The following is a 14,194-nucleotide window of genomic DNA, read 5'->3' on the forward strand; positions in this document are numbered from 1 at the left end:
TTTGTTGTGTGATAAGGCCTCTCTTGGGTATATTCCCAAGAGTGGTATTGCTGGGTCCATGGGTAGGTTGATCCCGAATTTCCTGAGAAACCTCCACACTGCTTTCCAGAGTGGTTGCACAAGTTTGCATTCCCACCAGCAATGGATGAGTGTACCCCTTTCTCCACAACCTCTCCCGCAAAGGCTATCATTGGTGTTTTTGATTTTAGCCATTCTGACAGGTGTAAGATGGTATCTCAAAGTTGTCTTGATTTGCATTTCACTGATCGCTAAGGAAGTTGAGCATGACCTTAGGTGTCTTTTGCCCATTTGAACTTCTGTTGAGAGATCTCTGTTCAGCTCAGTGCCCCATTTTATAATTGGGTTGATTAGCCTTTTACGGTCTAGTTTCTTGAGTTCTTTATATATTTTGGAAATCAGAATACAAAGCCTCTTGTCATCAACAGCCGTGACCACTTTAGAATGAACCAGTTCATTGCATGCTGACGCGACATTGTTGGTCAAGAATCCAGTTTCTGGCATAGCTCTATTTGTAGTTACTTTTGCTTTCTTGAGAGACTGCAGAAATAGGATGTAAACATTAACACCCGTGAGTCCAGTTGACTTCCACTTAGCTGTAGCTTACTCAGCATGACTGTAGATGAGGATAGCAAACAATCATTGGAGCTTAATGAACATTTTTAAATAAGTACCAAGGCCTCCCCTCTTGTTTTGTTTCTTTTCAGGGATACCATTTAATTTTATTGTATGATCTGTCTGCACTCGGTTTATTCCCTTCTCCAATCTCAGCCCCACATTGTTCTTTGTTATTGTCAGAAACCCTGGTGAGTTGTTTTGGATAGAACTGTTTCCCCTCCTGTAAGATGATGTCACTGCAAGTCACCGCAGTGTTTTCATAATAAAATTGAGAACAGACCTTTGCCAGTTGCAGGGTTGGTGAAGATTCTGTCTTATCCATCTACGTAAATCTGTGAACTTTCATGAGATTTGTGTTGTTATCTATGCAAAATTTAAATGTCTAGATTTTAAATACATTTCAACTTTTGATCTTTTAACTAACCTCTAATTCAGTTAGAGGTTCATTTTGTGGAAACAGTGATGAATTTTTCCACAATTCAATAGGATAGAGGAAAATCATTGTATCTTCCATTAATGTTTGAGTTTCTACATTGCAGGCTTGCTTAATTCATGAAAAATAAAGAGAAAAATATGAACTGAGTTGAGACTGTTTCTCTAATTTTAATGTGTAGAAAATGAGATTTTTTTCCTTTGAGAAAATGCCAATGTGATACAACAATGCAAAATTATATAGCAGATATTTTTGGGTAATAATATGGCAGTATTACTTATTTCTTTATATGGTAACACAAATTCATTATGCTAACCAAGTGTTATGACTGTGAGTGAGCATGGGCACTTTGTCTCTATGCCTCACTATTTAACCACTGCTAACTGACTCTGTTCCTCTGAAGAACTAGGTCACAAACAGAAACCTCTTCCTAATGGAGCAACATGTATCTAGTACAAAATCCTAGGAGCACCATGTATTGAGTACCTCATGTAATGGTTGCTCCAAATATCATTTAATTTTCACATTTGTAAATTTAAAGACTTTATGTCTCTTAAAAATTAGAGAAACAATGGAAATTTTTGAAAAAAAGAAACCCATAAATCTTCTAGAGAAATTAGATTTTTGATAATTCTGTTTTTAGGGAAATTTGCTTCCTCAAGCCTGTCTCTCACTTTTCCTCACTGATACCCACTCAGATTATGAACATTGCTTTGAAATCACAAAAATTATCAAAGCTTTATCACAGTGAAAATATTTGATATAAAATGCATTCATATTTTCATATAATATATCCTTATTTTTAAGGATAAGCTTAACATTAGTAATACGAGATAAATTTTATTTCTCTAAATGATCTATTAATGTAATTACATAATGAGCAAATTATTCTAAGGCAGAAATAATTTATACATGTCCTTTTTGTATATGGAAAATAACAATAAATTCACTTTGACAATATGGACTTTCTCTCTCTATATATGTAATACATACATACATTTGTCTACACATAGCACATATAAATAAATCATACACACATATATGCACCCATATATGTTATTTGGGAAAGTATTTCTTTGTGTAGCCTGGCCTTTCCTAGAACTAGCTCAGTTGACCAGGTTGGCCTTTTACTTACAGAAATCTGCCTGCTACTGCCTCCCTAGTAATGGGATCACAGACTTGAGCTACCACTACCTGGCTTAAACAATTCTTTTACTCCTTCAGGATCTTGATGAAGAACATGGCAGCAGGTAACCACTGCACAGTGACTGAGTTCTTCTTGGCTGGACTCTCAGAGAAACCAGAACTCCAGATGCCCCTCTTCCTCCTCTTCTCTGGAATCTATGTGGTCACTGTAGCAGGAAATCTAGGCATGATCACACTGATTGTGATCAGTTCCCACCTGCACAACCCCATGTACTATTTCCTCAGCAGTCTGTCCTTCATTGACTTCTGTCAGTCCACAGTTGTCACCCCTAAAATGCTGGTGGGCTTTTTGACAGAGAAGAACCTCATCTCTTTCCCTGGATGCATGACTCAGCTCTATTTCTTTATCATTTTTGGCATAGCAGAGAGTTACACATTAGCTGTAATGGCATATGACCGCTATGTGGCCATCTGTAACCCCTTGCTTTACAGTGTAACCATGTCCTATCAGATTTACAGTTCCCTGATTTCAGGGGTGTATATTTTTAGTGTGTTCAATGCATCAGTTCATACGGGCTTCATGATAAGGATTCAGTTCTGCAAGTTAGATGTCATCAACCACTATTTCTGTGATCTTCTTCCTGTCTTGAAGCTTGCATGCTCTAATACCTTTATTAATGAATTTTTGATTCTAATATTTAGTATAGTGAACATCTTTGTCCCAACTCTCACCATTACTGCTTCCTACATCTCCATTATTGCCAGCATCCTCAGGATTAAATCCACAGAAGGCAGGTCCAAAGCCTTCAGCACCTGCAGCTCCCACATCTCTGCTGTTGTTGTCTTCTTTGGTTCCGTTGCTTTCATGTACTTACAGCCATCATCAGTGAATTCGATGGATCAAGGGAAAGTGTCATCCGTGTTTTATACAACTGTTGTTCCCATGCTGAACCCATTGATCTACAGCCTGAGGAATAAGGATGTCAGTGCTGCCTTGAAGAAAATACTTCAAAGAAAAAAATTCATGTTTCAGAAGTAATTTGAAAGATTATTCATTAAAAAAAGTTATCCACAAATACATAGTTTGAGTTAATATGATTAATTCTATTCTAGTTGAAGGAATTATTATTCATTTGCTAGGACACTTTGATAATTTTTAGTTAGAAACTTCAAATTCAATTTTCTATGTACATATTTTCTCCCCTGTTTCACAGAATAAAGCAAACCAATAGTAAGGATGACATGAAATCATATTCCCCAAGTGTGGCTAACTAATCTATCTATCTATCTGTCTGTCTATCTATCTATCTATCTATCTATCTATCTATCTATCTATCTATCTATCTATTACTTTTAAAATATTAAACTTCTTTATATCTTTAATTCATTTTTGGAATTTTATATGTAAGTGTTATATTTGCATCAGTCCCTCATCTCACTCTAATCCCTCTAATGTTTCCCTGCCTCTTTCTCAAATTAAAGATCTCAAATCTCTTTCCTTTAATTCAAATATAATATATATGTATATATATGCATATACATATATTCATACATACATACATACATATTAGGGGATTTATCAACAGGAAGAATGACTGAGTCTCTTCTTAGCCATCATTAACTGTCTATAGCCCTTCCTCTAGGCATGGAGTCTTCTGAGATTTTCACCTTCTACATTATTGTACCAAGTGAGTTCATTTTTGGCTTTTATGTAGCAAACTATATTGATGAGAATAATGGTGCCATTTTCTGTTAGACATAGAAGACACCATCTCACCACATTCTTACTTGTCCTCGGACTCTTAGAACATTCTTTCTTTTTCTTTCTAATGTTCCCTACATCTTAGGTAGAGTCTTGTATTCTAGATGGATCCACTGTGGCTCTTCTCTCCAGCATCAGTAGTTTCTCTATTAGACCAGCTATGGATTTCTGAAATGGTCTCCATCTGCTGTAGAAAGAGTTACACTTACCTGAGGGTGAGACAATCAGTACTAAGCATGCAGTTAGAGATTATGCTGGTTTAAGAAGGAGTCACTCTGCCATAAAAAACAATGACTTCTCAACTTTTGCATGTAAATGGATGGAAATAGAAAACACAATCCTGAGTGAGGTAACCCAGACCCAAAAATAGGATCATGGGATGTACTCACTCATTATTGTTTTCTAGCCATAAATATAGGCCACTGAGTCTATAATTTGTGATCCTAAAGAAGCTAAATAAGATGGTGAACCCAAAGAAAAACATATAGTTATTATCCCTGCTATGGGAAATAGACAAGATTGCTGGGCAAAAAAATTGGGATCTTGGGGGTGGGGTGGGATGGGGGTAAGGGGAGATGGGGAGAGAAAAGTGAGAAGGGGAGGATGGGGGGAACTTGGGGAAACGGGATGAATGGGTATAAAACAAAGTTGGATAGAGGAGCAGGGAATCACATAACTTAATTAAGGGAACCACCTTAGGGTTAGTAAGAGACATGAACCTAGAGTCGCTCCCAGGTGTCCAGGGCAATGTCCCCAGTTAGTTCCTTGGGCAGCTGAGGATAGGGAACCTGAAATGATCCTATCCTATAGCCGTAATGATGAATATCTTGCATATCACCATAGAACCATCATCTAGCGATGGATGGAGATAGAGACAGAGACCCACACTGGAGCATCGGACTAAGCTCCCAAAGTCCCAATGAGGAGCAGAAGGAGGGAGAACATGAGCATGGAAGTCAGGACCACGAGAGGTGCACCCATCCACTGAGACAGTGTGGCTGATCTATTTGGAGCTCACCAAGGTCAGCTGGACTCTGACTGAAAAAGCATGGGATAAAACTGGACTCTCTGAACATGGCTGACAATGAGGGCTGACTAGATTCTCCTCTATGTTCTATGACCTTGTCAGAAACTCATAGTTGACTGGACTTATAGAATCATGCATGAAGTTCCCCCTGTTGAGGGGACTTTAAGTATTTTTTAATAATTTATTTTATTTTATTAAAAAAAACAGAATGTATTTTTTCACTTTACATTTCAATCCCAGTTCCCACTCCCTCCATTTCTTCTATTCCCTCTACCTATCCCCACCCCATACCCCACACACAAATTTTAATAATCCAGTTATGTGAAAATCCGCATATTGTCCTTTGCTTTTACATTTTCCAATTTTGTGGAGTACAGGCTTTTGTAGTAAGACCTAATGATTCTCTGAATTTCCTCAGTGTTTGTTGTTATGTCCCCCTTTTCATTTCTGATCTTGTTAACTTGAGTGTTCTCTCTCCACCTTTTTATTAATAGGGGTTTGTCAACTTGTTGATTTTCTCAAAGAACCAGCTCTTCTTTTTCATTGACTCTGGATTGCTTTCTGTGTTTCTATTTTGTTGATTTCAGCCCTCAGTTTGATTATTTCCAGTCTTCTACTCCTCCTGAGTGAGTCTGTTTTTTTTTTTTTTCCTAGAGCATTCAGGTATGCTGTTAAGTCTTAATGTGGGCTTTCTCCATTTTCTTTTTCTTTTTTTTTTTTATTAAAAATTTACGCCTCCTCCCCACCTCCCTTTTCCCTTCCCCACCCCCTACACCACTCCCCCTCCAGTCCTAAGAGCAGTCAGGGTTCCCTGCCCTGTGGAAAGTCCAAAATTCTCCCCCGCCCTCCATCCAGGTCTAGGAAGGTGAGCATCCAAACAGACTAGGCTCCCACAAAGCCAGTACATGCAGTAGGATCAAAACCCAGTGCCATTGTCCTTGGCTTCTCAGTCAGCCCTCATTGTTCGCCATGTTCAGAGAGTCTGGTTTTATCCCATGCTTTTTCAGTCCCAGTCCAGCTGGCCTTGGTGAGCTCAGCCCCACTGTCTCAGTGGGTGGATGCACCCCTCGCGGTCCTTACTTCCTTGCTCATGTTTCCCCTCCTTCTGCTCCTCATTTGGACCCTTGGGAGCTCAGTCCAGTGCTCAAATATGGGTCTCTGTATCTATCTCCATCCATTGCCAGATGAAGGTACTATGGTTATATGCAAGATATTCATTAGGCTATAGAATTGGGTCATTTCAGGCTCTCTCTCCTCAGCTGCCCAAGGACCTAGCTGGGGACATCTCTCTGGACCCCTGGGAACCTCTAGAGTGGGCACTTAGTGCTATGAACTTTCTTCTTAGCACTGCTTTCATAGTATCCCATAGGTTTGAGTATGTTGTGTCTTTATTTTCATTGAATTCAAGGAAGTCTTTAATTTCTTTCTTTATTTCTTCCTTGACCCAGGGGTGGTTCAGTAGTTGACTGTTCAGTTAGTGTATAATCAGTCCCAGTATCCTCCCTCCTCCCTGGAATAACTTGACTTATCTGAATAATTTTGATGGGACTCCATATAATTTTACTTATGTGGATAAAAGGGAGCCAATATGCTTTGAAAATGGTCCTTGTTTTTCAATGGGATTTCAGCTTTGGTTACAACCTGGTATTAAAATTGGCAAATCTCGTACTCATCTTCAAAGACCTTCAGCATGGTCCATTAATCAGACCTGGGACAATATTATTAAAAAATATGAAGTATCATATCCGGTATGTCCGGATTTTACATATTATGGTTTAAAATATCAGCCATTTATTTGAAAGACTTGTTTGGGCAAATTTGGCAAAATAATTCAAAATAAATGGATCAGTTGGGGCCCATATGGTCAATTTATTAAAACCTGTTCTAAATGATTTGCTTAATGTTACCAGAATAAATCGGGACGATAAAGAAACAATAACTAAAAGCCATTTTCTGGCATGGGGAGATGGAAGAAACAGTGATCATCACATTGCCTTACTCACAGTCCCTACTGAAATTCTGAGGAATATTTGGAAGATCGTGACTGCCTTAAAACCTGTTCAGCTTTTTAATGGTTCATTTATTGAAACAGCAGTATCCACTTCTACTTATAAATTTACCTTGTTTAAACGTAGTAATGTTACTGCTTTTGTGCCCCTACAATATATACTTTTAAGTGGACAAATTAATTTTACAACTGGAATTAGTTGTTACAATTGTCAATTGTATTCATGTATTAATTCCTCTGTTAAGTTTAATCCTCATAATCAATCACTTATGATATTACAGAAACATACATATATTTGGCTGCCTGTAAACTTGAGTCCTTCTTAGGCTTAAAATTCTCTAGGTTATATTGTTGTACAATTCTTCAAAAATTTTTTTAAAAAACAAAGCCCATGTTAAGTATAGTAAAAGCTGTAATTATCAACCTTATTGCTGTTGTTGCTACTGCTTCTGTGGCTGGTATTGCTTTACATACAACTTTGCAGACAAAACACTTTGTAAAGCAATGAAACAAAGACTCTCATAAACTCTGGAGTCAGCAAGCTCAAATAGATGCTCAACTTCAGACAGAGATTGATGTACTTAAGCAAACTGTGGGATGGTTGGGAAAGAAATATTTATCTTTACAAGAACAAATTACCTTACATTGTGATTGGAATTCAACCACTATTTGCATTACTGATTTGGCTTATAATGATTCTTTACATGAATGGAAGGTTATTCAAGCTTATCTTTTAGCCAATGTCTCTGCTCGATCTCTCATTGATCACTTACATGATAATATACGATTTACTTTGGCTAAATCATTTCCTGATTCATATGCCTCCACCATTGCACAGATTTTTCTGGACAAATTGACAGTATTAGATCCTAAGAAATTTTTATGAAGTATTCTTCATACCTCCAGTGGTATGCTCACTGTAATAATTTTTTAAAACTTATTTTCTTTTTTTAAAATTTATTTGTTTATTAAAAATTTCCACATCCTCCCCTCTTCTAATTTCCCTTCCCCTCCCCCTCTCCCCCTCTCTCTCTCCAGTCCCAAGAGAAGTCAGGGTGCCATGCACTGTGGGAAGTCCAAGGCCCTCCCCCATCCATCCAGATCTAGGAAGGTATGCATCCAAACAGACTAGGCTCCCACAAAGCTAGTACATGCAGTAGAATAAAAACCCAGTGCCATTATCATTGGCTTCTCAGTCAGTCCTCATTGTCAGCCACATTCAGAGAGTCCGGTTTGATCCCATGCTTTTTGAGTCCCAGTCCAGCTGGCCTTGGTGAGCTCCCATTAGATTAGTCCCACCATCTCCATGGGTGGAAGTACCACTCGGGGGTCCTGACTTCCTTGCTCATGTTCTCCCTCCTTTTGCTCTTTCAAGATATGCAGGATATTCATCAGTGTGGCTATGGGATAAAGCCAGTTCAGTCACCCTCTCCTCTGCTGGCCAAGAACCTAGCTGGGGACATCTCCTTGGACACCTGGGAACCCCTCTAGGGACAAGTCTCTTGTCAACCCTAAAATGTCTCCCTTAATTAAAATATCTTCTTCCCTGCTCTCATATCAACCCTTCCTCCATCTCAACCATCCCATTCCACAAGCTCTCTCCAATCACCTCCTTCTCCCTCCCCATCTCCCCTTCACCCCATCCCACCCCCACCCCCATGCTCCCAACTTTTGCCTGGAGATCTTGTCTACTTCCAATATCCAGGAGGATAAATATATGTTTTTCTTTGGGTTCACCTTCTTATTTAGCTTCTCTAGGATCATGAATTTATATTGAGGTCTTTAATGCATAGATTCAATGCAATCCCTATCAAAATCCCAACACAATTCTTCACAGACTTTGAGAGAACAATAATCAATTTTATATGGAAAAAAAAACAAACCAAAAGAAAAACAGGATAGCCAAAACAATCCTATATAATAAGCGTACTTCCGAAGGCATTACCATCCCTGACTTCAAACTCTATTACAGAGCTACAGTAATGAAAACAGCTTGGTATTGGCATAAAAACAGAGATGTTGACCAATGAAATCAAATTGAAGACCCAGATTTTAATTAACAAACCCATGAACACTTAATTTTCGACAAAGGAGATAAAATTATACAATGGAAGAAAGAAAGTATCTTTAACAAATGGTGCTGGCATAACTGGATGTCAACCCATAGAAGAAAGAAAATAAATCTATATTTATTACCATGCACAAAACTCAAGTCCAAATAGATTAAAGACCTCAATACAAATCTCCCTGTCAGTGGCTGCTGAAACCAAATGACCATGTCCATGATCTGCTTAAAAGACTCGAGGTTTGCAAACTCTGTCCCAGATGGGATCAAGACATATCTCTTTCCATCCAGGATCACTTTCTGGACTCGTGTGTTCCAGTGAGAGCCTGCATATTACAATTCTCTGGCCATGCAAGCTAAGATAACATATATTATTTTCAGACAAACAGCATACAGATATATCTTACATGTATCAGAACAAATCTCCAGACCTGTGGGGTCCCAGTGGGGGGGTCTCTGGGGATCCCAGATGAACCTCCAAATGTTGTACCCAAGTTGAGGTCCCCAGAGCCAAGTCTAGAATGCAAAAGGTTTGTTCAGTATGCAAGTCCAAGCCAGGCTGGGAGCTCAACCACTACACATGATTCATGTTAGTTTTAACTTGAGACTCACACCACAAGAGGGAGCCCATGTCCTGTATCACCTGGATGACCCTGAACCATAGACTGCATATTCCTAAAACCTAGAGTAGAACCAAATATGACTAGAAAAATATCACTGAAATGATGCCTAATAATATTATGCTGTATTCATAAATCAAGGCTCTCATCAGAGAAGCTTTCTCCAGCATCTAGTTGGACTGAATACAGAGACCCACAGACAGACCTTATGCAGAGAGACAGAGCCCAAATTGGTGGTTTGCATTGGAACACTCCCCTTGGAGATCAGGGAACCTGACAGAAAAGTAGGATAGATTATAAGAATCAGGGGAAATGGAAAACACAAAAAGAATATGGCCCACCAAAGCAGAGACAGTACACCCCAACAGAGGAAAAGAGTGTTAAGAGCAGGAAAAAGAGTCAGAGATATACCCTGTCCAACTATTATGAACTCTACAAAAGAAAACACCAAGCTAACAGTCATAACATGTACAGAGAGGACCTGGTGCAGACCCATACAAGCCTTGTGTTTTCTGCTTCAATTTCTCTGAGGCCATGTGGGGTCTGTTAATTTTGGCAGTCCTAGAAGATGGAACCCAAGCATCTGCATACAATGAACACTGAAACATTGGATAATAATACTGAGTCTTGGGTAGGAGAAGCAGCTTCCAAAGGAATGAGGAGACATCAAAATGCCAAATGTTTTAATTGTGGTAGAATAGGATATCTGAGAATGGATTGTGGACAAGGAATTCCTGAAAATAATGTCTTCTCTGGAAATGGCAAAAATAAAAGATATCAACTTTATAGATAATGTAGGAGGTGTGACAAAGGCCAACATGAAACCAATAAATTCAGATCAGCAAAAGCAGACAAGGCAACCCAAAGCATTGGGAAACGCCTTGGGGGGCCTCTCACAGACTTCCACAAAAATGGTCCAGTCATTCTCACACTGCGGAGTAAATGTCTCACCAAGAAAATTAAAAAATTCAGTGCCTGTTGTAAAAAACCATAATGTTTTAGATTTTGGAGTAAACATGGAAGATGAATCAAAAATTCCAGTAGGAAATAAGAAACATATATTCTAGCAGGCGTCTATAAATGATCAAAGACCAAAGCTAAGAGGGTGTAAAATGGCATTATAATTCTGGGTTTGATAGGCAATGGTGTGGACATGAGTCCACAATTTTGGCATTGAAATTGGCCTCTTCAAGAGGCAGATGTTCAATTCCTAGGAATTAGAAACCTATCTCAACTGAAACAAAACTCCAGATGGGTTAAATACACAGGATCAAAAGGACAGAGAGGAAGGGTGAGGCAATATGTGGCTAATATTGCAGTGAATTTATGGGATCATGACTTGCTGCAGCAATGGAATACCCAGATTAATATTAATGCGGTCCCAGAAAATTTTATTTCTGGGAAGGACATTATAAGGTACTATTCACAATGGTCACCAGCCACTCAAGCTGTACAAGAAAACAAAGCAACTAGCAAACCTTTAGAGGTACCAACAATCCTACTTTTAAAATGGGTAACTAAGAAACCAATATGGATTAAACAATGTCCATTAACAGAAGACAAATTGCAGGATTTAGAACAGCTGGTACAAAAGCAACAAGATATTCACCATATTGAGGAATCAACCTTCCTTCATAATTCTCCTGTATTTGTTGTTAAAAGGAAATTTGGTAAATGGAGAATGATGGCAGATCTAAGAGCTGTCAATAAGGTAATTCAACCTATGGGCATTCTGAAATCTGGAATTTCTCTGCTTTCTCTAGTACCAAAAGGATGGTCTCTTCTACTTATTGATTTAAAAAGACTGTTTCTTCACTATACCTTTACAGAGAAAGGACAGAGAAAAATTTGCCTTAACTGTGCATACTTATAGTAATTCTCAGCCTAGTAAAAGATACCAGTGGACCATTTTCCCACAGGGAATGCTCAATAGCTCCACCTGCACTAATACTTTGTAAGTCAGCAATTGGAAATAATATGCATACAATTTCCTAAATCTATAATTTACCATTACATGGATGACATTTTATTATCTATTTCAAATGTAGATACTTTAGAAAGGATATATGAAGAAATTAAAATAAGTTTTCCCAAAATAGAGATTACAAATTGCTCCTGAAAAAATACAGACAGGAGATTCTGTCAATTACCTAGGTTATAAAATAGGTTTACAGAAATCTAGAACACAAAAGACAAACTAGGAGAGACAGATTGCAGACTCTTAAAGAATTTCAGATTGTTAGGAGACATTTCCACTCTTTTACCAGCCGTTGGGATAACATATGAACTAATAGTTCATTTAAACAAAACCTTGGATGATGATAAAGACTTAAATTGTTTCAGAGAATTAACAGCTGAAGCTGAAAAGGAATAGATTGCTGTTAAAGAAAAATTACAGAAGGCCCATGTGCATAGGGTGAATATAAATCATAATTACATTCTAGTCATATGGCCTTCCAGAATTACCCCTACAGGAATTTTAATGTGAAGGGAAGATATTATCTTAGAATGGATCTTTTACCACATAAACCAAGTAAAAATTTATAAAGTTATGTGGAAAAAGTCTTTAAAATAATCATAAAAGGAAAATTGAGACTTTGTCAACAAGCAGGAATAGACCCATCAGAGACTATAGTATCTTTTACTACTGATAAAATTAAAAAAAAAATATGGCAAAACAATGAACCTAGGTAAAGAGTTTGTGCTAATTCTTAGGAGAGATTAATAACAATTATTCCAAAAGTGATTGAATTAACCTTATAAAGGGAACTACTGGGTTCCTCCATGCATTATACATAATACACCAATAACTGAAGCCTGTACATTCTATACTGATATAAATAAATGAAGAAAGGCAAGTTACAAATCAGAAGAATTAAGTAAGGTAGAACAAAGCCCTAATAATTTTCTCCAAAAGGCAGAATTATATGCTATTCTCAAGGTACTAAGGAATTTTAAAGAAATTCTCAATATAGTTACTGATTTGCAATATGCAGAAAGAGTTGTTTTGCATTTTGAAACTGCTGAATTAATACCAGATGATACAGAATTAACTTCACTATTCATACAGGTTCAAGATACAATCAGGAATAGGCTCTGTCTCATGTACATAACACATATCCAATCCCATATGTGTCTGCCAGGTCCTCTAGCACAAGGTAATGCAGAAATTGATCAATTTTTCATTGGAAGTGTGCTGAAGACCTCAGAACTTACATAAAATAAAACATCATTTCAATAGTAAATGTTTAAAGAAAGAGTGGGATTTCTTTTTAGTGTCCATCTTCAATATTGTATACTGTTTCATCCTGTTTAGCTGTCATCCCTTGAAGGTTTCTGAAGAGAAAATGGAAGAGAATGAATCTTTGGAAAAAAGAGAGATGGGGGGAAGGAGGGAGGAGTGAAAAGAGGGGGAGACTGTCATCAGGATATATTGTATGAGAACATAATCTATTTTCAGTTGCTAATATAAGATTTTGTTCAATGTAAGTGTTTAGTTCTATGAGGTTATCTTTTAAAACTGAATTCATTGTGCTCTATTACTTTAGGTAAGCTGTGTGTTCACACTAATTCAGTTTTATAAAGTTTTAATTTCTGTCTTGTTCTATTCATTCAATGCGAGTGTCAGTATATTAATGTCAGTATATTAGTGTCAGTATATATATGATATTAATGTCAGATGCATCCATGACAATGATTTTCTCTCATTATTCAAAGTACCTATATGCTTGATTGACAGTTTCATTTGCTATACAAAAAGCTTTTCCCTTTTATACTGAGCCATTTGTAAATTTTTGGTTTCATTTTCTTAGCAATCTCAGGTGTTTCTTACTCAGAAATTCCTTACATCCTCATATATTTTTTTAGTACTCCAAAATTTTTCCCTATGTGTTTCAGAATTATTTAAAATAAAAAGAAACACATTATTATTGGAACAGCTTGATAAAAAGGTAATTAATTGATATAACTAATTTAAAGTTTGTAAGCTACAAGATCCATGTTAGACAGATTCTTATCTGTATTAATTTATTCATACAGATACATAATTTTATAAAAATTTAAAATAAATTTTATCAAAACAATATTTATAATATTTTCACTGGCTCTACCCAGGTGTACATTTCTCCTCTTTGTCTTTCTCCTACATTCATATCATATGTGTTTTATCAACTCACTCCCATTGACCTTAAGGCTCCTCCTAAATATAATAAAAGCTATTTACAGCAAGCCGACAGCTAACATTAAATTAAATGGAGAAAAACTCAAAGCCATCCCACTAAAATCAGGAACAAGACAAGAATGTCCACTCTCTCCATACCTTTTCAATATAGTGCTTGAAGTTCTAGCAATAGCAATAAGACTACTTAAGGGGATCAAGGGGATTCGAATTGGAAAGGAAGAAGTTAAGCTTTCGTTATTTGCAGATGATATGATAGTATACATAAGCGACCCCAAAAACTCTACCAAAGAACTCCTACAGCTGATAAACACCTTTAG

General features: G+C 37.3%; 1 protein-coding gene across 1 annotated transcript; it reads left to right on the plus strand.

Annotated features, from left to right (window-relative positions):
* The first annotated feature begins 2,300 nt into the window (after positions 1 to 2,300).
* On the plus strand, positions 2,301 to 3,254 carry LOC126495964 (olfactory receptor 1537-like). The gene has a single exon (XM_050133562.1). It carries the CDS (start codon positions 2,301 to 2,303, stop codon positions 3,252 to 3,254), a length of 954 nt encoding a protein of 317 aa, XP_049989519.1.
* Positions 3,255 to 14,194: the final 10,940 nt, after the last annotated feature.

The sequence above is a fragment of the Alexandromys fortis genome, unplaced genomic scaffold (genome assembly GCF_014885135.2).
Source record: "Alexandromys fortis isolate MF-2015 unplaced genomic scaffold, M_Fortis_MF-2015_v1.1 scaffold_231, whole genome shotgun sequence".
Lineage (NCBI taxonomy): Eukaryota > Metazoa > Chordata > Mammalia > Rodentia > Cricetidae > Alexandromys > Alexandromys fortis.